The sequence below is a fragment of the Acipenser ruthenus genome, unplaced genomic scaffold, assembly GCF_902713425.1.
Source record: "Acipenser ruthenus unplaced genomic scaffold, fAciRut3.2 maternal haplotype, whole genome shotgun sequence".
NCBI lineage: Eukaryota > Metazoa > Chordata > Actinopteri > Acipenseriformes > Acipenseridae > Acipenser > Acipenser ruthenus.
Genome location: NW_026707499.1, coordinates 155,830 through 182,760, shown reverse-complemented (window position 1 = coordinate 182,760; position 26,931 = coordinate 155,830). Strand labels below are relative to the sequence as shown.

The following is a 26,931-nucleotide window of genomic DNA, read 5'->3' as shown; positions in this document are numbered from 1 at the left end:
CGGCAAGTGCGTGCCAAAGTGGAGATGTGCAGGGAATAAGAGAGGCAGGGGTCCAGGGTGACTCCAAGGTTCTTAGCTGAGGAAGAGGGAGAGAGTGTGGTAGATTCCAGAGGAACAGAGATAGAGAGATCAGAGGAGGGGGAGGAGGAGGGAAAGAAAAGGAGGTCAGATTTAGAGAGGTTGAGTTTGAGGTGATGCGAGTGCATCCAGGAGGAAATAGCAGACAGACAGGTAGAGATACGGGAGGAGATGGTGGAGTCAGAGGTGAGGAAGGAGAGGAAAATCTGAGCATCATCAGCATAGAAATGGTATGAGAAACCATAGGATGCGATGAGGGGGCCCAGGGAGCGGGTGTAGAGAGAGAACAGGAGAGGACCCAAGACTGACCCTTGGGGGACTCCAGTTAAGAGAGGGTGAGGTGTGGAGGTTGCTCCACACCAGGTTACCTGGTAAGTGCGGTTGGAGAGGTAGGAGGAGAACCAGGCCAGGGCAGTGCCAGAGATCCCCAGGTCAGCAAGAGATGATAGTAGAATAGAGTGATCAACAGTGTCAAAGGCAGCAGAGAGGTCGAGGAGAATTACAGAGGAGAGAGAGGCAGCTCGGGCACACTTAAGTGAGTTGGTGACAGACAGGAGGGCGGTTTCAGTGGAGTGAGCAGAGCGGAAGCCAGATTGGAGAGGGTCAAGCAGAGAGTGGTTGGACAGGAAAGCAGAGAGCTGGCGGTGTACAGTCCGCTCGAGGGTTTTGGAGAGGAAGGGTAGGAGGGAGACAGGACGGTAGCTCTGGAGGGAGGTGGGGTCGAGGGTAGGTTTTTTGAGGAGGGGAGTGATAGAGGCTTTTTTGAAGGCAGAGGGAAAGATACCAGAAAGTAGAGAGGTGTTGAGGAGGGAGGAGATGAAGGGGAGTAGAGCAGGAGCAGCAGCTTGAAAGATGTGAGTGGGGAGGGGGTCCAAGGCACACGTGGTGGGTTTGTGACCCTGGAGCAGGGAGGAGAGGTCAGAGTCTGAGAGGGGCAAGAAGGTGGAGAAGGAGGGTGAGTTAGTAGGGGTTGCAGTGGGTGTAGGAGTTGGAGCGGGAGGGGGTGCGGGGGAGGGAGAGGTGTTAAAGAGTTTGCGGATATCTGAGATTTTAGAATTGAAGGAGGCAAAGTCATCAGGGGAGATAGAGGAGGGAGGAGGGGGGGGGGGAGGGTTTAGGAGGGAGGAGAAGGTAGAGAATAGTTTACGTGGGTTGTTAGTGGAGGCTTGGATTACAGATTGGAAATAAGCACATTTAGCAGAGGAGAGAGTAGAGGAGAAGGAGGAGAGGAGAGTGCGGTAAAGGTCTAGGGCAGCAGGGAGTTTGGTTCTCTTCCATTTCTTTTCAGCAGATCGCAGTGTGATTCTTATATATATATATATACATACTGTGTCTCATTTCTTACAGGAAAAGGTATTGAAACCCGAGCAGCTACTGTGGACCTACCTACTTTAGCAGCTCGTTGCTGTTTTAGTGCAGCTATCCAGCACCACTATTACAAAGGCTTGTTCGCAAGCTGGCCGTTTCTAGTCTCGTGTTTGTACTGACTAAGAAATTAGCCAGTGGCTTGTGCAGGTGGGCATCCCTGCTACTCACTACAAAAAAGTAACTAGCCACCTGTTGCCCCCGATCCTAAGGGACCAAGGTTACTGTTCCGGTGCAGGCTACTGCTAGTCTCGTGTTTGTACTGAAAAGCAGTTTAGCCAGTGGCTGACTTGCAGGTGGGCATCCCTGCTAACATGCCATTAGCAGTAACTGCGTTTATCTCCCCTGTTCTCGCTTGCGAGTTTGATGTTACTGCTTCGGTACCGAGTGCATCGAGTCAGTACCGAGGCTCTGTGTCGGTGCTGAGTGAACCGGGTCAGTATCGAATCGGTACCGAGTGCAACCGGGTCGGTTCCGAGCCCCGTGTTGGTACCGAGTGCACTCAGTGTCAGAGTGTCGGTTCTGAGCACATAGTGTCAATACTCCACTGTGTGGTCTATATTCACTGTTTGTTGTGAACACAGCACTATTACCATGTCTGGGTTCCATACGTGTGTCTCCTGCAAGGCTAAACTGCCTGCAAATGATGGACATGAAAAATGCATTGTCTGTCTGGGCCCCGAGCATGCGCATAGGGCCTTGACTGACATCACTTTTTGTGAATTGTGTGCTCCCTTCTCCAAGCGTACACTAGAGAACCGTGTAGCATGTCACTCAAAGGAGTGTTCCTCCATGCCTATGAATAAGGCTGGACCCTCCTCCCGAAGCTCTGTGCCAAGCGGGGTGGCTCAGGAGGTAGCAGCTCTGCTGCAAAGCGGTCCATTTGCATAGTAGACCCCCCCAGCAAGAACGGGGGGTTCTATGCCAGGTATTTTCTGGTGCCAAAACGGGATGGCGGCCTCAGACCAATCCTCGATCTCAGACAGGTGAACCTGTAACTGAGTCACATACGGGTCAAGATGCTGACTTCGCAACGGCTGTTGCAGTCCATCAGGCTAGGCGACTGGTTCACCAGAATGGACCTGAAGGACGCCTATTTCCACATCCCAGTAAAACCAGCGCACAGGAAGTACTTGAGGTTAGCCTTTCAGGGAACAGTGTACCAGTTCTACCGTTCGACGTTCTTTGGCCCCACATGTTTTTTACAAAATGCATAGAGGCTATACTAGCCCCATTGAGACCCAGAGTACTCAATTATCTGGACGACTGACTCATTTGCGGCGAGTTTTTCAGCAAGGGTGCACGAACACACAGAGCTCGTCACCAATCATCTACATCAGTTGGGCTTGAAGGTAAACCGTGCAAAGATCCAGCTAGCACCCACCAAGATAGTGACCTATCTGGGGTTGTGCATGGATTCAGGACACATGTTGGCTACTCTGTCGGACGAAAGAGTTCTGAAAGTAACCTCCTGCTTAGAGCTGTTTCAGCTCGGCAAGGCACTACCAGTAGTATTCTTCCAGAAGATTCTAGGCTTGATGACAGCAGCAGCAAACACCCTCTGACTGGGTCTTTTGCATATGCAGGTTCGGGGGAGACACGTGCTCGTCCTACATAAACCACCAGGGTGGTTTACGGTCACCCAGTCTCCACTGTGTGGCCCACAAGCTTCTGCTGTGGGCCCAAGTGAACCTCCTCTCACTTCGCGAAGTTCACCTGCCAAGACTGACCAATAGCACTCCGGACCTCCGCTCGAGGGGGGTCCCCAGCGGGGATTGGTGGTTCTCCATAAAAGGAGAAGGGGGTCCTCTAGGGATGGACGCACTGGCACACCTGTGGCCAGTACGTCTACTCTATGCGTTTCTGCTGCTTGTGCTGCCACCGCTCATGTTTGGAGAAGGTCAGGCAGGATCGGGTCAGGGTGCTCTTAATATTTCCATACTGGCCCAGGAGAGTTTGATTCTCCCCTCTGATACAGCTCCTGAGCAGCCAGCCGTGAGAGCTGCCCATGCGCCACGACCTGCTCAGTCAGGCGCAGGGTACCCAGTGGCACCCCAACCCATAGAACCTACAGCTTTGACACCCTACAAAACACCAGGGCAGCCTCTACTAATTTTCAGTATGGTTACAAGTGGGGCATGTTTCAGACACGGTGTTTGGCTCGTGGGTTCAAACCCACTACATGCTCTATGGCAGTTATACTTTTTGATGAGGGGAAATCTCCCTTTACTCTAAAAGTCTGTTTGGCAGCCATTTTGTTGTGCCATATAAAAATTGATTCAGTCTCCCCAGGAGCTCATTTCTTGGCGGGGCAGTTTTTGAAAGGCACCCGGTGGCAATACAGACTGCGTATGAACTGTCCAATCTGCCCCCGCCCGAGAAGCTCACCGGCCATTCCACCAGGGGTCAGGTGACTTTATGGACTTTATTTCAAAGTGCATCGATCCATGAGATATGCTGTGCAGCGGTGTGGGCTTCCTCCCATACGTTTGCCAGGTTCTATCGGCTGAATGTCGTGGACCCGCAGAACCCTGGATTTGGCACAAGAGTACTGTGGGCGGCTTCCCAGTCCACCCTCACGACAGAACATTAGAGGCAAGTCCATTCTAATGTTTCAGTTACTGGAAGATTGTTGTAGCACAAGCGGTTTGCTTAGCTTGTAGCTCAGTGTTGTATACCATGTCCTTGCGACAGATTGGGTATACTCATATAGCATTAAGGTGGGTCCTTCCTAATGTTTTTATTCCAGCTACGCTGGTATTTGATTCAGACACAAGGCAGCTTCAGCTTGTTCTCTGTAGTGACAGCTTGGGTATACTGACCCATTTTGTAATGGTTAATATTCCCTACTTGAAAAGGAACGTTAGGTTATTATCATAACCCTGGTTCCCTGAAATAGGAATATTAACCATTAACTTTGAGGTCGCAGCGTCCTTGGTCGCAGTTCTCGAAGGAAAATGGCGATACTGTCAGGGAGAGTCGTGAGTTTATGCTTGCGGGGGTGGAACAGCACTACATCACCCTCCTCTGACGAGTGTCTTTGGTATAAAGTTTTCAGGTTCTGGTGTCTTAAAAGGGAACACCCATTTTGTAAAGGTTCATATTCCTATTTCAGGGAACCAAGGTTATGATAATAACCTAACGCTTTCTTTTTTCCTTCAATATTTCTTCAGTTTGGTCCTCTGAGCTCCAACATTACATTTATAAACCGTAATCTGTTTTTCATAGATTTAAGAAAGAAATGCATGAAGTTAGGAAGTATATATAACACACAAGGAATGCAGTTTTTTATATGGAAATAAACAACACTCTTTATTTTAGGAGCCATGTGCTGCAAATTATTTTTTATTTATTTATTTATTTATTTATTTATTTATTTATTTATTATTATTTTTTTTTAATTCAGACCAGGTGCATAAGCTACATCATTATACAAAACCGCAACCTGTAAACAAATCAAAATAAAATATGCTAATATTCTAAAAGCATGGCATTCTCTTGTACAGTAGTACTATTTGTTAACCGAAAGGCTAGTTGCACATCATGGGTTACAGACTAATACAATCTTCTGCAAATATTGAAATAATAAATCCTGGATACTAATGGTATTTTTGATAAAGAAGCTTGGCAGGTGTGCAAGGCGATGAAACAAAAATACAGTACCAATACTAGCCACTAGGCAATTCTAGATTTTTATTTTTTTTCCTGAAAATTGGCTGTTTAATTGTGTTGGAATTCTTATTTAATGTTTTGTTTTTGCAGCATAAGAAGCTGCCACGGGAATGCTGTCCTCTTCTTGTGTTTGTAAATCCCAAGAGTGGAGGACTGAAAGGGAGAGATCTCATTTACAGTTTCCGGAAACTTCTAAATCCTCACCAAGTCTTTGAACTGACCAGTGCGGGGCCTCTGCCAGGGTAAGGCCATTCTTAGTGTTTTAGACTGTCCCCTGTGAGACTTTGGTGACAATTCAGTCAGATTTATATGTGAGCTATATTGGTTTCCTCCTCTGCTTTTGGAAAGCACCCAACTTTGAGAATTCTTGTTTTAAACCTGGTATGATTTAGGTAAATGGAATTTAAAAATCCTTTCCTCTGTGTCCAGGCTGCATACTTTCCGGCAGATGCCGCATTTCCGGATCCTGGTGTGTGGAGGTGATGGGACAGTTGGCTGGGTCCTGGGTGCACTGGAAGAGATGCGACACAAACTAGCCTGTTTAGACCCAGCCATTGGGATAGTGCCTCTAGGAACAGGTAAGTGGCTGATCTTTACCATGTAAAATGAAAACCAGAATGTTTTATTTATTTTTTTTGCAACACCTCTGTTACTACAGCTCTTGGTAACGTGTTGTGTTGAATGCAAATCTCTTCTGTTATTTTATATTATTAATAGCTTTCTAGTTAAACTCTACCAAATCACATTTTTATTTACAACGAAGGGAAAACATGTTTCTGCTGACTTCATAAGCATTTCAGCGTCACAGTATAGGTTACCTTCATTGTAAAAAAAAAAAAAAAGTGATTTGGTATAATTTAATGATAACGCTATTAATAAGGTTATCAAGGTTTCACAGCATGTTTATTTTCCTTGATTTCCATGAATTTGAACTTAGACATTTAAGAAAGATGATACTTTATATACATCTCCACCATGCATGAATGTATCTGTGGTGTAAATGATGTAGTTATTTTTTCTCACAATGTGTTCAGGTAATGACTTGGCCAGGGTGCTGCGCTGGGGTGCAGGCTATAGTGGGGAGGACCCCCACTCTCTGCTCATGTCCTTGGATGAAGCAGAAGAGGTGCTGATGGACCGCTGGACTATCTTGCTGGACGCCCAAGAGGTTGTTGACGAGGATAAGGAGAATGGCGTCACGGAGCCAGAGCCACCAAAGGTAGCCCACTCTTAACTTGCTGCAGTGCCTTTTGGAATCAGTATCTACATGATGCCTATGTGGTCACCTCCAAAAATGCACATCCAAATCCTGCTTGGAAAATAAACATGGCACCTCATGGGAATTGTGAAGGGGGTGTTGTGTTGCAATAAGATATTTAATAAAACCAAAATCTTTGTATGGGAGATGGGTTGTTCCTTTCCTTACAGAAGCGCTAGGCTTTAAGTCGGCTTTTTTTGGAAAAGACCAATTCATACAAATGTTCCAAGCATACTGTGTCTAGTGATACTGTAGAACACTTAAGTAGCTTAAAATGTATGTTGTTCCCAAATAGAGTTATTATAATTGTTCTATGAATCATACTTTACCTGGCTTTGAGCTTGCTTTGAGTTTGTCTGAAGTATCCTAAGTGCTGGGACTGAACCTACCTCATTCCATGCAAATAAGAACATAAGAAAGTTTACAAACGAGAGGAGGCCATTCAGCCCATCTTGCTCGTTTGGGTGTTAGTAGCTTATTGATCCCAGAATCTCATCAAGCAGCTTCTTGAAGGATCCCAGGGTGTCAGCTTCAACAGCATTACTGGGGAGTTGGTTCCAGACCCTCGCAATTCCCTGTGTAAAAAAGTGCCTCCTATTTTCTGTTCTGAATGCCCCTTTATCTAATCTTCATTTGTGACCCCTGGTCCTTGTTTCTTTTTTCAGGTCGAAAAATTCCCCTGGGTCGACATTGTCAATACTTTTTAGAATTTTGAATGCTTGAATCAGATCACTGCGTAGTCTTCTTTGTTCAAAACAGAATTGATTCAATTCTTTTAGCCTGTCTGGATACGACATGCCTTTTAAACCCAGGATAATTCTGGTCGCTCTTCTTTGCACTCTTTCTAGAGCAGCAATATCCTTTTTGTAACTAGGTGACCAGAACTGAACACAATATTCTAGATGAGGTCTTACTAATGCATTGTAAAGTTTTAACATTACTTCCCTTGATTTAAATTCAACACTTCTCACAATATATCCGAGCATCTTGTTGGCCTTTTTTATAGCTTCCCCACATTGTCTAGATGAAGACATTTCTGAGTTACATAAACTCCTAGGTCTTTTTCATAGATTCCTTCTTCAATTTCAGTATCTCCCATATGATATTTATAATGCAAATTTGTATTTCCTGCATGTAGTACCTTACAGTTTTCTCTATTAAATGTCATTTGCCATGTGTCTGCCCAGTTCTGAATGCTGTCTAGATCATTTTGAATGACTTTTGCTGCTTCAACAGTGTTTGCTACTCCTCCTATTTTTGTGTCGTCTGCAAATTCAACAAGTTTGCTTACTATACCAGAATCTAAATCATTAATGTAGATTAGGAATAGCAGAGGACCTAATACTGATCCCTGTGGTACTCCACTGGTTACCTCGCTCCATTTTGAGGTTTCTCCTCTAACCAGTACTTTCTGTTTTCTACATGTTAACCACTCCCTAATCCATGTGCATGCATTTCCTTGAATCCCTACTGCGTTCAGTTTCAGCATTAACCCTTTGCAGTCCATTTATTAATCGCGCGTCAGGCACGTCAGGTCTAATTAATTTTCACACGCGCAGTTAATTTTAGACGCGCTGTTTAAAAGTATTTTTTTTCACAGTCAAACGGGTTTAAATGGCCCTGCATATCAACAAAGCACTCACTAGGCATCTCCAGCCCCGCCCCACCCTTTCATTTGCTATGGCGTTCACCTATGTAAGAAATAAATAATAATAATAATAATAGTCGTACATACCGATCGATCATCTCCGGATCACTCGTTTTATCACCAAACTCCTCAATAATGCGATCCAAGTCATTATTTTATTACTATAACATCTCAAAAAAGCTCTGCAAATGTCCGTGTTTTCTGTGCGCTGATTCAGTCAGCCAACTTGTTTACTTACGACCCGCCCCGTTATCTGATACCAGATACCATGTATAACTATTCATGAGATACGCCTTTTTTTTTTTTTTTTCGACTTGTCTCGGCTCTTGTCGCTCCCACTCGGCAATTGAATGGTTTTCTCAGCTTTTTCCGGAGAAAAAACGACTAGAAACCCGTTTTTTGCATTGCTATAATGATGTCGGACCCAGTCCGACAAAGGACCTGTGAGGAATAATTGCAATGTCGGACCCAGTCCGACAATGGACCGGAAAGGGTTAATATTTAATGCTGGACTTTGCCAAAAGCTTTCTAGAAATCTAAATAAACCATGTTGTATGCTTTGCAATTATCCATTATCAATGTTGCATCCTCAAAAAAATCAAGCAGGTTAGTTATTGGTCTGTAGTTAACTGGTTCGGTTTTGTCTCCCTTTTTGTGGATCGGTATTACGTTTGCAATTCTCCAGTCTGTCGGTACAACCCCTGTGTCAAGAGATTGTTGCATGATCTTGGTTAGCGGTTTGTAAATAACTTCTTTCATTTCTTTGAGTACTATTGGGAAGATCTCATCCAGCCCAGGGGATTTGTTTATTTTAAGAGCTCCTAGTCCCTTTAACACTTCTGCCTCTGTTATGCTAAAGTTATTTAAAACTGGATAGGAACAGGTCAACATGTGGGGCATGTTGTCCGTATCCTCCTTTGTAAAAACCTGTGAAAATTAATCATTTAATATATTTGCTATTTTTTTTTCTTCATCTATGATTTTGCCATTTGTGTCTCTTAGACATTTAACCTCCTCTTTGAATGTTCTCTTGCTGTTATAATATTGGAAAAACATTTTGGAATTGGTTTTAGCCCCCTTAGCAATATTGATTTCTATCTCTCTCTTGGCCTTTTCGACTTGCATTTGCAGTTCCAAGTACTCTTTCTGTGTACTTTGTTTTTGGTCCCTTTTAAACGCTCTTTAAAGTGCCTTTTTTCGCTGATTTTTTTTTTAAATTGATCTATTAAACCATTTGGGCCATTTTGTTTTAGATTTAGATTTGTCTACTTTTGGGATGTAATTGTTTTGAGCCTCTAGTACTACATTTTTAAAAAACAGCCATCCTTTTTCTGTGGATGTTTTCTCTATTTTACTCCAATCTAATTCTGTCAGTCTCTGTTTCATACCTTCATAGTTTGCTTTTCTAAAATTGTAAACCTTAGCTTTAGTCATTACTTTTAAATCACAAAATGAGACCATGTTGTGGTCTGAGTTTGCCAGTGGCTCTCTGACCTCTGTTTTAGTTATTCTGTCTTTGTTATTTGAAAAGACTAAGTCAATGCATGCCTCCCTTCTAGTCGGTGCCTTGACAGATTGCGTTAGGAATCAGTCATTTTTCATTTCCACCATTTCAATTTCGACCGTCGTGCTCCCCACCAAGTTGAAATCCCCCATTAGTATGGCGGCTTCTTTGCTGCAAAGCATGTAACAATGTGACTTTGACTCTGCTAACCCCACCAACTCTCTTATATATAGGACTGTTAGCCTAGGATGTCTCCAACGAGCTCAAACCCAGCTAAAGAGTAACTTGAAAAACCCATAAAATAAAAAGGGAAATCAGTTAAAATGATATTTTGAAAGTACTATTTGGTCTTCAATCTTATACTGTATGGGGCAGGATTTTCACAATTTCAAATCGTGGTATAGTAATGAGAGCTTTAGTAGCATGTCATTTTCAAATGAAGTGTGTTAATTAAATCAATCCGTTAATGCTTTGAAATTGATTTGATGAGGTTGTGAATGAATGCATTTCTCGTTAAAGCTTAATTGTCACAGGTCACATACATCACTTCCTGTCTCAACGACTAAATAAAGGGAACTCGTTAATCAAAATACATGTTAACGAGATCAAGAAAAATGAATGGAAGCAGAATTTTCTGTTATGGAAACTACTAGCGTTCAGGGAGAAGGCTCTCTCACCTGCGAGCAGCAGCCAAATGGAAATGAAATAAAAAAATAATGGGAATATCTATTTTGTGTATAAGCTGAGAGTGTACACAAAATCCATGTCAGTGATCTCGATCACGTTAGGTATTCCATTCATGTCCGTGGCGATATCTTTTGAAAGACCCATATTGCACTTTTTAACTATTAGACGAAATGTTTACAGAATACTTAACTGCTATTAGGACCATGCTGCATGATTTGTTTATTATTAATAGCGTTATAGTGAAACTATACCAAATCATGTTTTAGTTTACAATGAAGGGAAAACATGTTTTTACTAACTTTATAAGCATTTGGGCGACACTGTATAGGTTACCTTCATTGTAAATAAAAAACGTGGTTTGGTATAATTTAATGATAACGCTATTAATAATGAATGAATCATGATTATAGCAGCAGTATTCTGTAAATATTTTGTCTAATAGTTAAAAAGTACAATGTGAGTCTATTGGATCTTGTTTTCCAAAAATATCAGCATGGACATTATATACAAACCAATGGAATATCTCGTGTGTGTGTGTGTGTGTGTGTGTGTATGTATGTGTATGTGTGTGTGTTGGAAGTTTTGTAGTGTTTGCTGGGTCAAAAAGTCTCCACAAGGAAGGAAAGTCTGACAAACCCTACCTTATGAGGATACAGGCCAAGTCCTTGTAGTATTTAAACAGATATTAAACAGTCATTATTGTTTTTTAAAACAAACTAAAAGTGCCCAAATGTTTTGTTTGTTGTTGACTTTCACCCTGTGTGGAGTTTTGTTTGACTGGAGTTAGGAATAGTAAATAAAAATAAACAGTCAGCCCTGTATTAAGAGACCACTCAAGGGACAGTCTAATAGTGGTCTCTTAACACAGGTGGTCTCTTAAGAGGGCCCATAACTTAAGAATGTTCTATTTGTCTCTGACATGCTCTCCTGTAATTAAGTATGCCTCACATACACTGTAAAAGCCAGCAGATGTAATATGAACAAAAGGAAGTATGTAATTTAATAACATTCATTTAGAGAATGTATTTACAAAACAAATTATTTTGTGAAAGTAATGAATTCTTTTCTGTCTCAGGTCACACAAAATGTTTTAAATCCTTTGCAAATTTCAATGCCTGTGTCTGCCTTTCAGGTAGGTGTTGATTCATTGCATCCTGAAACCAACGCCAGCATAAGCATAAGATATTTTACGATTACCGTGCACATTGTTTTCATACTCTTATAAATATGGCTTGAATTTTTCTGTGTTTATTTTCCTTTCAACGGTTTGCCTTTTAAGTCTTAAGCCGCTACATCCTAATTATGAGAACATTCTATTAAATTAGCGGGAAAGAACAACACAACACGAAACAGACACATTGGAAGCTACCTAGGCAAGGCGAGAACGAAATGCAAGTTAAAGTAGTGATTTAATGTCATTGTTTGCTCTTGTGTTCGAATAATGAAGAAGGTGAAACAGAATCACAAGTCAATCAGGACATCAAGGTAAAAAATAGTGACTTTGTTTAGTAATTAACAGTTTAATTAAGATGTTGAATCAGCTCAAAACACGGTCACGTGAACAAAAATAAAAACAAAGTATCAAACCCTAGTTCTTTCCATTTTAAAATGCTGCATCTGCGTCTTTCTAGTGCTGAATTTGTCAGCAGTTTTTCTGGCACTTGCTGCCTTTACAAGTTTAATAACTTGAATTCTATCATCTAGGGAGGACCTTTTGTTTCTCCACGTTTTTTCTCTTCCTTTACAAGAGAGCGCTGTTGTTTTATTGATTACGGATAAAAGACTGCTGAAATGGTTACCGAATTTCTTTGAATTTAGGACGTACCATTTAAAACCATCGTTTTCTTATAACAGTAGCCCTGTGTAAGGGTGCTTAATACAGGTTTGAGTCCGTTGCTGGGTAAGAGAATTGTGGTCGCTGGTCGCGTTAGACAGGTGGTCGCTTTATACAGTTCAATAAAAGCACTTAGACCAGGTGGTCGCTGAATAAAGGTGATCGCAGGAGCAGTAGTCGCATGTAGTGAGAGTCAATGCAAAGTCCTTATAAACACCATAAACAAACGTGTATTAAATAGAGAGAGTCAAATGTGGTAGCCATAATTGTAGATATTTATTACTGCCATAGCCTTATCTTTTCGCCTATTGATTCACCCCATTGCCACTGTACTTCCCTTCCTGCGATGTCATCGGGCAGTGTGTTCCAGACTTAAGGTTACAAATTGTTAAAACAAGTGAACAAATCTCATTCATAACCACAAGTATATAAAAGTCTAAAATATTTTAATTACTGCAAATACTGAATTATCTAGGTAGTCTCTGTCTGTTGAAGCCACGGTCTGTTAAATTTCTGTTTCAAGGTGAGTTATAGTCTTTCGTTAATTAAAACCTCCCTTTTCCAAGTGCAAATTAACTCCTGATAATTTATTATTTTTTTATTTTATAAACTTAGTAGTCACCAATTGATTTTACCCTGTTTTTGTCCCAATTTGAAATATCCAATTGTATTTAGGTTCAGCTCACCACTACCACCCCTGTGCTGACTCAGGAGCGGTGAAGCCGAGGATACCTTGGCTGACCTAAGCCCTCCCACCCAGGGCGGTGCTCTGCCAGTTGTGAGCCGCCCCCTGGAAACTCCTGTCCATGGTTGGCAATGGAATAACCTGGACTCGAACCGACGACCTCCAGGCTGTAGGGCGCATCCAGCACTCCAAGCGGAGTGCCTTTACCGGATGTGCCACTGGGGAGCAACTCCTGATAAATGATGACAATTTTAAATTCCCACGCAAACAAAATAAATAGTCGCAAGAAGCACTGCTTGTTAAGATATTAATATTATTTTGTATATCAAAATAATTTCGGAAATCACATTAGAATGATTATTTAAATAACGAGATAGGCATAACGACCTCTTGAGAAGGCCAAAATCCATGCTACATACCGATTTGTTGATTAACACTGGAGTTATCATTTACGAACTTTTGAAAATCCTGCCCATGGTGTCTTATGTTGAGGCATCTCAAGGTGCTTTGCAATACAATACTTCCAAGCCTTACTGGTATCCAGTGAAGCTTTGTCACTGGATACCTTACTGGTATCCAGTGAAGCTTTGTCTCCTCTATGAAACAAGACAATCTTCTCAATTATATTTGTTCAGCTGTTTTTAATGCTGATTTTACACAATGGAGAAGAAATTAAAACTGTGCTGAGACACTCAAACTTCTCACAAGCTGCATGAGTGCTAGCTTGGTTAGAAACATCTCCACTGCAGTGTTATTTGCTGCGGTTTTATTAAGGCCTTTTAATGATGGTGTAATGTTATTTCAGAATTGGTGTTCTTTAAATCAAGGGGAAAGTCACCTTGATATAAAAATGTGTAATAAGTAAAGCAGAACCTTGTAAGTACAGATATAAGTTGGCGCCTCACTTGGTTGCCATTATTATGTTTGCACCGGATATGGCGAGAGTGCAGTATAAAAAACATAGGTAAATAACCTCAATATTTTGTAATCATATTATGGGTTTGTATTTTAATCTGCCTATTCTTTCAGGTGGTGCATATGAACAATTACTGTGGACTGGGAATTGATGCAGAGCTGAGTCTTGATTTTCACCATGCCAGGGAAGAGGAGCCCGGCAAATTTAACAGCAGGTACTGCTCTACTTATTCTGTTAATAATACGTGAAAGATGGCATGATGGAATTTCATTTGCTTTGCTCAGCAGATTCTGCATGGTGTTTTGTTTTGGAGCATGGTTAATGCCCAGGCTTTTTGTCTTTAAAAAATGAATTAACATAGGTTGTTAGAAATGAGGCAATTACAGTTTGCTGGAATTTCTCTAGGGCATTAAGAATGTTACACAAATTGACTCATCTGCATTTCAGCCCACTGCCTTCAAAGTTATGTATAACCAAAAAAGGGCTCAAATTGATTCAAAGAATAATCAAGTTATTAACACATTTATATCCATTCGCTATGCTGGTCTCAAATGTGTAGTTTTGAAAGAAATCCAAACATGACATGTGGAACTACACTAGGTTAAAGAAACGTCTGTATGCAGGCCTTGCTTTCTTGTAGTCCTGCACTTTCCTGGTAATTTCACCTGAAGAGTGAAATTGTTCCCACCTCTTCTGGCAGCGTTTCCTACTTGTAACTAACTAACTGCTGCCCTTAATGACCGACACGATTTGCATCCACTAAGAGGTTTTGACCCAAAGACACTGCTGAGGTGAAAAGGCCCAGAAAGTGCAAGTGCAGCAGTTGTCCTGGAAAGGAAGGCAAGCAAACTGAGAACTTTCTTTTACCTTAGTAGTACCAGATCAGACCCATTTATTTTATTTTTTATTTTATTGTATGTATATATTTTTTTTTTAATACATATTTGAACTCTCCAATCAACTCAGCACATTTCTACCCGGATGGGGCACTTAATTAAAACTTAATGACACATACCATATATCAAACAAATACTGTACAGCTATGGCCAAAAGTTTTGCATTTCCTAGAATTTTAGGATTGAGACATCATTTAAAAAAAAGAAAACAAAACAAAAAAAAACTCAACATAATTTTGATATTATATTTACCATCATGTAATCAAAGAAACTACAAAATTATATTGCGAAAGTCTACCGGAAGCCATAATAGAAGTACAGTATTTCATGCTAGATTTCAGAATGTCACATTTATATCTCCTTACAGTGTGTAGATAGGGTCATGGTTACTATGGTGTTTAAAGTTATAAAGCATTGTGAGATAATGAACTAATGCTGTATTTTGAATTAAAACTGATCTATAAAACTGATCTGTTGCTGACCCTTGTGCTGCAATGCTACAGCTTGCCAAAATTTCCATCTGGTGCTGAGCTTGGAAGCCGTAAAACTGCCTAGCAGTTCAAGTTATTATTATTATTAGTATTATTATTATTATTACAACAATTACTTAAATTACATATTTAGGGGCACAGAGACAGTAAAGCTCAATTCTCTTGCATTACTCCAGTTGTTTACTGTTTCGTATCTGCCGGCTCGGTCTATTAGATTTTGCTGATATGCGGAGCTGTTCATTCAGCACCAAGAAATGGGAAAGTGATATCTAGTATTGTTTCCTGAACCATTAAAATGTATTTTTAAAAAATAGGAAAACTGCTATAATGATATATATATATATATATATATATATATATATATATATATATATATATATATATATATATATACACACACACATACAGTACTGTGCAAAAGTTTTAGGCAGGTGTGAAAAAATGCTGTAAAGTAAGAATGCTTTCAAATATAGACATGTTAATAGTTTATATTTATCAATTAACAAAATGCAAAGTGAGTGAACAGAAGAAAAATCTACATCAAATCAATATTTGGTGTGACCACCCTTTGCCTTCAAAACAGCATCAATTCTTCTTGGTACACTTGCACACAGTTTTAGAAGGAACTCGGCAGGTAGGTTGGCCCAAACATCTTGGAGAACTAACCATAGTTCTTCTGTGGATTTAGGCAGCCTCAGTTGCTTCTCTCTCTTCATGTAATCCCAGACAGACTCGATGATGTTGAGATCAGGGCTCTGTGGGGGCCATACCATCACTTCCAGGACTCCTTGTTCTTCTTTAAGCAGAAGATAGTTCTTAATGACTTTCGCTGTATGTTTGGGGTCGTTGTCATGCTACAGAATAAATTTGGAGCCAATCAGATGCCTCCCTGATGGTATTGCATGATGGATAAGTATCTGCCTGTACTTCTCAGCATTGAGGAGACCATTAATTCTGACCAAATCCCCAACTCCATTTGCAGAAATGCAGCCCCAAACTTGCACGGAACCTCCACCATGCTTCACTGTTGCCTGCAGACACTCATTCGTGTACCGCTCTCCAGTCCTTCGGCGAACAAACTGCCTTCTGCTACAGCCAAATATTTCAAATTTTGACTCATCAGTCCAGAGCACCTGCTGCCATTTTTCTGCACCCCAGTTCCTGTGTTTTCGTGCATAGTTGAGTCGCTTGGCCTTGTTTCCACGTCGGAGGTATGGCTTTTTGGCCGCAAGTCTTCCATGAAGGCCACTTCTGACCAGACTTCTCCGGACAGTAGATGGGTGTACCAGGGTCCCACTGTTTTCTGCCAATTCTGAGCTGATGGCACTGCTAGACATCTTCCGATTGCGAAGGGAACTAAGCATGATGTGTCTTTCATCTGCTGCAGTAAGTTTCCTTGGCCGACCACTGCGTCTACGGTCCTCAACGTTGTCCGTTTGTTTGTGCTTCTTCAAAAGATCTTGGACAGCACATCTGGAAACCCCTGTCTGCCTTGAAATTTCTGCCTGGGAGAGACCTTGCTGATGCAGTATAACTACCTTGTGTCTTGTTGCTGTGCTCAGTCTTGCCATGGTGTATGACTTTTGACAGTAAACTGTCTTCAGCAACCTCACCTTGTTAGCTGAGTTTGGCTGTTCCTCACCCAGTTTTACTCCTCCTACACAGCTGTTTCTGTTTCAGTTAATGATTGTGTTTCAACCTACGTATTGAATTGATGATCATTAGCACCTGTTTGGTATAATTGTTTAATCATACACCTGACTATATGCCTACAAAATCCCTGACTTTGTGCAAGTGTACCTAGAAGAATTGATGCTGTTTTGAAGGCAAAGGGTGGTCACACCAAATATGGATTTGATTTAGATTTTTCTTCTGTTCACTCACTTTGCATTTAGTTAATTGATAAATATAATCTATTAACATGTTTATTTTTGAAAGCATTCTTACTTTACAGCATTTTTTCACACCTGCCTAAAACTTTTGCACAGTACTGTGTGTGTGTATATGTGTGTATATATATATATATATATATATATATATATATATATATATATTTTGATGGGCACTATCGATCAGACCCCTTTCTTCTTCCTCTCTTTTGAAAATGCTGCCTTTCTCTGTTAACAAGATGTGCCTCCATGATGAGTAAAATAAAGTTGTGCTGAAGGCAGATATTTATAAGATTGGTCTCCACTCATAACACCTGCTTTCCATCCATGCTACTAACAACGGGATTTAAGGTGCACCTGATGGTTAACATGCTTTAGTAAATACCATGTGCACACCATTCCTCTCATTAGTGCTATCTTTCCACATCATTTGAATACATTACAGTGCATTAGACATATTCAGCAGATGCCAATCAACTCAACACCATATTTTTAAGGCATGTGTGTTAATATGTGCCTTATGCTTTAAAATTCAATAGCGCACCTTAAATCATAAGAGCCTTTAGTGAATGGGGCCCTATACCGTTTAGTATTTTTATTTTTGTTTGTCACATTGCTTGCATCGCAAGAGCTTAAGGAAACAAGGTACCAGATATCTGCACAGCCTGTAAACTATTTCCAAATACTTACTTGTAAACTTGGTTGGCTTTCACCAGCTTTTAGACCTAGAGCCTGTAATGAAATCTCCCATTGGTCTGGGTAGCAGGAGAGGGTCCATCACACTTCAGAGTGGGGTCTTGAAGATAGCAGGCCAGCTAAGGAGCTAGATAGGTTAGTGGATGAATACCACAACTGCAGCCTCTTTGTCACTTTTATTTGAGCGCACATGGTAAATCAGGTTCCTGTTGGAATAATACATATCAGTACTTAATTTCTTCCAACATCGGAAAAGGTTCCTACTACCAGAGCTCATGTCTTACATTACTCCCCTAAGGACTGAAGCGCTCCCTCCTTCTGTGCATACTCACTGCCAGGCTGCATGCATTCATTCAAAAGGCTGGAGCTGAAATACAGTAGTGTGCAAATTTATTTGAACAACCCATTGCTTCTGTAGTTTTGATATCTTGTGCATATTAAATCAAACCATTGTAACTGAAAATCTTGGGAAATTGTCAAAATAGTCAATTTAGTGATTGTCTAATTGTAATTGATGACTTTAAAAGGCCACACATGCAATTAATTAAAAGTATTAAGAGAAAAGGAACACGTAGCCACAAATGGTAAAATGCATGAGACTTTTCAGTTGTTTAAGATGCCTAATTAAAGCACAAAGTGGTCTAACATTTACACACAAGAGCCTATTGTTTCTATAGCACTGATTGCTGACCGTAAATTGATACTCACACCCAGAGGTTTTCATGCAGATAGGTATATAAAGGATATATATATATATATATATATATATATATATATATATATATGACAAATCTTGAGGGGTTCCAATACATTTGCACACTACTGTACATACACACTGTTAAAGGGGCCGCATCCTTTTACCACATAATTTCTCCACAAATGTTTCAATAAATTATGTAGATGTCAATTTTTTTATATTGATCAAAGTGTTTTTCACATGAAAATATGTATATAAAAAATAAAGTATGTCAATAGTATTATTACTTTAACGTTGTCTATTTTCTGGTTGGTAAGTTGTAAGCCAACTTGCTATCTTAGTGTTCCCTTATTAAGATTCCGTTCTCATTCATGTGAATGTGTTTAATCTTATTTGGTTTGAAATGTTCAGCTAACAGTTTAAAACTCTCATTCTTGTCTTTTTGCCCACTATGCAAAACATTTCATTAAACTTATAGTAAAGATATTTGCTTATAAGAGTAAATTCCGTTGAGAGCACAGGAGTGGGAGTGTTCCGACTATAGACAATTTTCCTTCTTTAAAAATATTTTGGGAACTGAAAACTGAGTGTGTGTTTGAAATGTGTACTGTAGCAAAGGCAGGCGTTGGCGAGCCGAGCTGATTTCATAAGCAAAAACGAAAAGTTTTCAGCTTCTTGCAATGTACCGTGAAAAATATGCTTTTTATTTTCCTCACAGTATTTTACACTGTAAAGTCATACTTTTATCAGAGACGTGCATTTGGTTACTATGGCAACGGGGTCAAACAAATACCAATTTCATGATTGGTGTTCGAGTTATACTTCTACTAGACTGTACATTGACTTAGTGAGTCAGTGGCATATATGATGTTACAATTTACTAATAATTTGAAGGTATCTGTGGTTTTAAAATTATTTCTACGTAGTATTAGAAATGTAAAGAAAAATACAAGTTCTTTGTCATTTTAAGGTTTGCCTCCCATGTATACTGTAGCGACCCAGACAACTGGGGGCTCAGAAGACCTGCTGCTGTGGGTGTTATGTGTTGTACCTGTGTGTATTGTTAAGCTGGTATGCATGCAAGTGTGTATGCGCAGCCAGGAGTGAATCGGGTTAGTTAGATTGCACGGCTGCAGAGGACTGCGTGTCTGTGCGCGTCGGTGGTGCGCTTGTGAGTGGTGGACATTGGGTTTTTAAAAAATGCATGTGACAGTTACAATTCTGTTTGGTAGTCAATAAATAAAAGGAAGACTAAACGACACTCGCCTTGTCAGCAACTTTATTGCTGATGCCGTAAAGAAAAGGTACATTGGTGTTCAGAAGCGGGATATGGAGATGGAGCTGAAGCAGGAAACTGCACACCAGGAGGTATGGGAGTCCCGTTCAGTTACATGGAGCCAAGATGGCGGCGCAGCATCACTGGAGGCTTTAGACAACAAGAAGGAGGAGTTTGCAGAGCCAGAGGGCGGGCCAGAAATGAACCAAAATGTAAATGGAGGGCAAGGCAACCAGCTAACCCATAGAGGGCAGGGCTACACTCCAACCTTGAAATATGACAGGAAGGTAAGCTGGAAAGCATTTATTTTACAGTTTGAAGCTATGGCAAACAACTGTGGATTAAATGAATGGGAGAAGGCATCACATCTATTTGACTGCATAACTGACCAGGTACTTGAAAACCTGCAATCTGACATAACAGGGATAAGCCACAATTATGCAATGCTTGTGTCTACATTGGTTATGGAGGTTGGGTGAGGCAGTTTAGATCCATAATGAGCGCTGTTTCGTGCACAGCAGGGACAAGGATGGAAGTGCTTATGCTGAGCCGACCCAGATAGATGTGACAGTCCCAATTGCAGTGTCTACCCAGATTGCGATGCCAACCCCAATTAGTGTGCCAAACCGGATTGAGTCACTGACCTGAGTGGAAATGTCGGAATGAGGGGAGCTAATGCCGCCAAAGTAAGGCCTTACTGCAGCACAGTCAAAGCAGGTCGTTACAATGGAACTACTAACTGTGAAGCCTATTTAATACAATTTAAAATGACTGCTCTGATTAATCAATGGAGTCCCAGCGAGAAGGCAGGGCAGCTGGCAGCTGCATTAGAAGGGGGAGGACACGCAGGCGCTGTTGGATCTCAGCACAACAGAGATAAAGGACCATGAAGCCTTGCTCACAGCCCTGGACCTTCGGTAGAAGTGAACCTGCTGTAGGGTTTAGATAACATCTGGCTGTTAGGACGTGAAGACCAGAAGAGAGACTAGGTATCCTTGCCGCAGACATGCTGTACCTGGCCCGCAGAGGGTACCCGGATCAACCACCCGCCATGCCTCAGCACCTTGCCACTGAAGCCTTCATACGCGAGTTAACCACTTCGGCCCTGCGCCAGCAGGTCAGGATGGCTGCCCCTGCCTCACTGGAGCAGGCTGTGTCCCAGGCAGAACGAGTTGAAGCTGCGCTTAAAGAAGACCCGGCTGGCCCTGCTGCCCCCAGAAGCAAGCCTCAAGCTGGCACAGCTCCCCCTACTGCCAGGCAGACCCAACTTGAAGGTCCAGAGAGCTATAGCGACCCCGGCAACCCGCCATGGATGCCCAATCTGATTGATTGCCATGATCATATCTACTATTATTATTATTTATTTATTTATTTCTTAGCAGACGCCCTTATCCAGGGCGACTTACAATCGTAGCACACAGGCACCCCGTGCACCTCCGTCTCGCCCACGCCTGTGTTGGTCGCTCCGGCCCCAGCTTACAATATGCTACCCGGCCACGACAGTTCAGCTCAGGCCCCCGCCAGCATATGCCACTGCTGCAAAATACAAACCGTCTTGTGCAACACGCCACCGTGCTGCCACAACCAGCTAACCCAGGCCAATGCTTGCCACCTGTCGCCGCACCCCAACTAAACCCATACCGTTACCTCAGCACAGCACCCGATCTCAACAATACTCGCTGCAGCCGCCGGGAAACGAGCTGGGGCCAGCATAGATGGGACAGCATGGACCCCTTGCTCCGTCCCTCAGAAATACCACCCAGCACCCCCAGTGAAGACCCAGCCCTGTGTCCAGAAGGGCAGGGCTCCGCTCTCCAGACCAGCAGCCAGTCACTGGCCTGTCCGGCCAGCAGTCGTTGTGGAACGTACGTGGACCGGGGACTTCTGTCACGTGCCAGTCAAGAGGGGGCCCCCTGCACCGCACTTATTGACACCGGGTCCACCCTGACACTGATCCACATGGATGTCGTGCCGGAGAGGGTCCGCCTGCAGGCAACAACCGTACAGCTAAGGATGGTGACCGAGGAGACGTTGAGGGAGATGCTGGACGCAGGCATTATATAGCATCAGACAGCCCCTGGGTGGCACCGGTCGTCATGGTCCGTAAAAAATATGGGAAATGGCGGTTCTGTGTCGACTTTCTGGCGCCGCAACGAAGTTACACCGTATCGATCAGTCCTTGGACCTGGTTGCAGAATCCCAGTGGTTTTCATCGCTGGATCTGCGAAGTGGGTATTGGCAAGTTGCCCTCGCCCCAGAAGCCCGCCCCAAGACCACTATTCTTGGACTCAGGGTGATGCCCTTCGGACTCTGCAATGCACCTGCGACGTTCGAGCATCTTATGGAGAAAGTGCTGACTGGATTGCCCCTGACAGAGTGCCTGGTCTACCTAGACAACCTTTTTATCCACGGTGGTACAGTCGACGCTGCTCTAACATCTTTGAACCAGGTACTCCACAGCGTCATGAAGCTCCATCCAAACAAGTGCCAGTTTCTGCAGCAAGAGGTAAGCTTCCTGGGTGATCGCGTGGGCGCTGACAGTATCAAGACAGAGCCAGGCAAGATTGACGCTGTGAGGTATTGGCCAGTGCCCACCCATCCCCGACAGCTACGAGGATTCCTGGGCCTGGCATTCTATTACAGACAATTCATTCCCGGGTTCGCCACGACGGCGGCCCCGCTCCACAGCCTGCTAAAGAAAGAGGAACCGTTCGTCTGGACCGAGTACCGGCAATGCGCTTTTGATGACCTTAAATCAGCCCTGACCCAATCCCCCGTTCTGATACCCCCAGATCCTACGGCTCCCTTCCTCCTGGACACAGATGCCAGGAGCAGTGCTATCCCAGGTCAGCCCGCATGGTGAGCCGGTCATTCCCTACTATAGCCGGGCACTGAACAAAGCCGAGCGCCAGTACTGTCACCTGTAAGGAGTTCTCGGCAGTCATTGAAGCCACCTGCCACTTCCGTCACTACCTCTCCGGCCTCCACTTCACGATCAGGACAGACCACGCAGCGCTGCAGTTGCTGATGTTCTTTAAGGAGCCGGAGGGACAAGTAGCAAGGTGGATTGAACAACTGCAGGCGTTTGACTATGTCATCCAGTACCGCGCAGGGGAGAAAGATTCGAATGCTGATGCCTTGTCCAGAAGGCCCTGCGAGGCCAATGACTGCAGCCATTGTGCAAGGCAAAAGCAGAGAGAACAGGCACTTGGCACTGGGAGGCGGGACTGGACGGGGGATGAGGGGAACCAAGAGCTGGCGTGCTGCAACGAGCTGACCCCGGTCGATGACAGGGATGGGAGAAGAGGGCAGGAGGCTGACGAGAGCTTGGAGCTGATTCTCTGCTGGCAAGAGTGGCAGCGGCAACATGTCTGGCCAGATGTCGCTCCCCTCTCCGCCACCACTAAGAGCCTATGGTTGCAATGGGTCGGCCTGGCCATCCGGGACGGAGTCCTGCGGAGACCGTTGCAGGAGCACTGCTGGAGGGTTTCTTCAGCCAGTTCGGGGTACCTCAGGAACTACACTCAGACCAGAGTCGGAACTTTGAGGCCAGAGTGTTTGCAAAGACATGCCGCCGGCTGGGCATCCGGTAGACCAGAACAACACCCCTACACCCTCAGAGCAATGGCCTCGTGGAGAGGTTCAACCGAACCCTGGCGACCCAACTCACAGTGACTACCTGTGACCACCAACGTGACTAGGACCAACACCTGCCCTTGGTGCTCATGGCCTGCCGATCCGTGGTCCAGCGCCTGCACCCCGGTCCTACTCATGCTGGGACGAGAGATCCGGACACCTTCTGAGTTGATGTATGCACCCCTAGGCCCAGAGTATGCCCGCCGACTGCAAGACCGGATGGAGACGGCTCATGAGTTCGCCCAGCACCACCTCCAGGCTGCTGGTGTACGACAAAGGTACTATGACCAGGGGACTCAAGGGCGCTACTTCACGCCGGGGAGGCAGTCTGGGTGTTCATCCCCAAGAGACCGTGTGGGAGGTGCCTGAAGCTGGACAGTAAATGGGTGGGGCCATGTGAGATGCTGGGTTGAGGAAGTAGTCTACAGGGTACATTTGCCACCGAGGGGCCGAAAGGTCATCATACACCGGGACTGCATGGCACCGTACTTGGGGACAGGAACAAGGGGTGGACCACCTGCCACCGTACCCGGAACACTGGGCCCACCACCATCATCACCCCCGGATCTCAACCTGCTGCAAGAGAACCCCATAGTCCGCAACCCAGACATAGACGTGGCTGACCTGGAGCCCGACCCCCCACAACCAGTGACCCTGTTGCCCCAAAACAAGAGGGGGCCACAACGGAGACCCCAGTCGCGCCCAACAAGAAACAGAAGGATGCCGGGTCGCTTTCGGGACTTTGTGATTCCCTCGGGGATGAGGGACTAAGGAGGGGACTGTGTAGCGACCCGGAAAACTGGGGGCTCAGAGATCCGCTGCTGTGGGTGTTATGTTGTACGTGTTGTGTGTATTGTTAAACTGGTATGCATGCGAGTGTGTATGCGCAGCCTTGAGTGAATGGGGTTAGTTAGATTGCACGGTGCGGAGGACTGCGTGTGTGCGCGGGTCAGTGGTGCGCGTGTGAGTGGTGGATGTTAGGTTTTAAAACAATGTGTGTGACACAACTCTGTTTGGTAGTGAATAAATAAAAAGACTAAACAACATTCACCTTGTCAGCGACTTTATTGCTGGCGCCGTAAAGAAACGGGACGGCGGTACAATACGATTTATTGATTTAAAGGCAGCAAAATTGCACGTTCCTTTTCAGTAGTATGTCAACATAATTTTAAGAGGTTTACAAAACTTGAAAATGCTGCTGAATTTGTCTCTCAAGGTTGTTTTAAAAAAATCTATTTTTGTCTGCTTGTTATGTTTCTTTTCAGCCAACACATTTACAGAACTTTGATACATTTTTAAAGATTGTTTCATAGTGACTTGAGTTTCAATGTTTGAATGTCATTTGACCTTTGATGTAGCGCAAATACTTCCAAGGTTAGCTCAAAGATATTCTATTTAAAAGAATATAAATAAATAGAATGTCTTTGGTTAGCTGTACCTGAGAAAATGCAGTGAAAACGAGCAGACGTATTTAGCTGGAAACTACGTATGCTCAGCACAGTAATAAGCTTTTAGTTTTGGTTTGAAGGGAGCAGGAGCATAGCCTGTGTTGTGGTGTTTTTGTTTTTTACAATAAGCTAAGAAACAAGCAATACAGCTTTTTTGTTTGGGTTTATTTTTTTAGTTTCTGTTTGCACTTTGTTTTGTAAAATGAAACGCTTTTTACAATTATTGTGCACAGTGTGTTTGTTTCTGTAGGTTGTATATGTATATTTACTTTGTATTTGTAGTGTATAGGCTACGTGCAACTACTGTTAAAATATAAACTGCTAAAAATGTTTGCCTTGCTTCACTCGGCACCATACATTTGCAGTCTTGGCTACTTTGCTCTGCTCCCACCCCTGAGAGCACGTAGTAAGTAAGTTAAATGGATAAGAACGATTTCAAATAAGAGCAATTACAAAAAACGTGAATACCGGATACCTTTAAGAGTAAAATCAATTACAAGATACAGAATATAGTTATAATTAACAGCAGTAGTAGAATACGACAAAATATGGAGCAGTTCAGTACAAGTACTGGTACAATTGAGTGCCATATAGTTCAGTATAGTCGAGAGTTGTGAGGTTTACAGATGCTGTCTGAACAAGTGTGTCGTGAGGAGGCGCCAGAAGGCACTCGCCAATAGCTAGTAATTCTGAAATCTCATTTAAACATAAAAAATGTGTGTGTGTGTGTATTTTGCATGCTTCTGTGGAATGTTAAATTGCCTTTTTGCAGTTTAACATATCCTATCTTCTGGTGGATGGCTGTGATTCTCATATTAGCTATTGGTGGGCGCCTGCACCAATTTGTAGACACACTGCAAAGATAAAAGTATTTCTAAAGTTAGCCCATTTGATTGGTATGTTTGAATTAAAGATAGCATATTTTTGTACTTTATAAATAATCTATGGCACTTTTCTTAGAACTCTAACTCTAATCTAAATTTGTCAAAGCAGGCAGTAGGTTCTTCAGTTTCCCAGAAATTTTCCAACCACATGTTGAGGAAATGAGAGCATACAATGACGTGAACCTAATTGATTTGAAATGTTTATGAAGGTATCCTGTGGAAATGCATATTGAGAATTAAGTTAAAATTCAATACAAAAATAGTAATGGTTTAATATTTAGCGATACGATTCCGTTGCATCGGGCAGTGTGTCAGACCCACTCACAAGTCTGAAAGTCAGCAACCAATGAGTTCACCGCGTTCAGTCACATGACTGGAGACAGACATGCATGTATTCTCTCTCTATTAATACACACACACACACACACACAAGGTATTCCATTGGGTAGGTCAAACATAAGGAAAAAATCACAAATTCTCTTCCTGCGATTTCAATCGGGCAGTGTGTGATGCCCGCTCTCAGAGGTGTTTTTTGCGACGCGACCTCCACCAGAGAGATGCAACGATCGCATCAGGCAGTGTGTCCCTGGCTTTACCGCACACCCGGGGGGATATTGTACCAAAAATATTATTTAAATTTTCATTTTTATTGAATAACCTTCCACAAGTGCATGAGTTATTTTTGTAGATATGCACATTTACACTGCACTTGAATGTATTATTTTTTCTGTAAAATAAAACTACATTGTCTTAATGTAATTTAACTTTAATGTTATTTTTAGAAACTTTAATGTTATTTTTAGAAACTGATTTGAAGTGAATAGTCTTTACAAAGAATGACAAACATCAAAGCATCACAAATACAAAATATTTAAATTTTACTGTAAAAATAGTTACTCATCATTACATAAATCTGAATGGCATTGTCAGTAGCAGACAAATTGCATATAATTGTAGCAAGTGATGAACCATTGCATTAAAATAACAACAACGACTGGGTTTGGAAAATCTGGAAATTAATTAGTAGGAAATTAATGGGAACGGAAATCTGCACCGGGAGGCCCACGGCCCACAATGAGCTGCAGGAGGTCGCAGAGATCCGATATCCCACTGCAGACAGGGAATTGTTCAGAGAATTTAAACCTAATGCTCTGAAAACCTATTTCCAAAACACCATGCAGAATAAAATACCATTGACGTTCTTTCATGTGACTGGCTTAATATTTTTTCAAACACTAAAATCAAGCCACAAAAATCAATCACATTCTAACCACCGTAGGAAATTAAATCAGCAGAGACCGCCTACCTCCATGCCAAGTACTATAGTTGTACCTATTAGTTTTTTTTTCTCCCGATCTATATACACTATAG

General features: G+C 42.7%; 1 protein-coding gene across 1 annotated transcript in view; it reads left to right on the top strand.

Moving 5' to 3' along the window:
* LOC131727470 (diacylglycerol kinase theta-like) overlaps nt 1-26,931 on the top strand; it is a 68,972-nt gene that overhangs the window by 17,244 nt on the left and 24,797 nt on the right. Inside the window, exons 12-15 of the mRNA XM_059018862.1 lie at nt 5,206-5,357; nt 5,545-5,693; nt 6,150-6,334; nt 13,761-13,861. Of these exons, the coding sequence (XP_058874845.1) occupies nt 5,206-5,357; nt 5,545-5,693; nt 6,150-6,334; nt 13,761-13,861 (587 nt within the window). The remainder of the gene's footprint in view (nt 1-5,205; nt 5,358-5,544; nt 5,694-6,149; nt 6,335-13,760; nt 13,862-26,931) is intronic.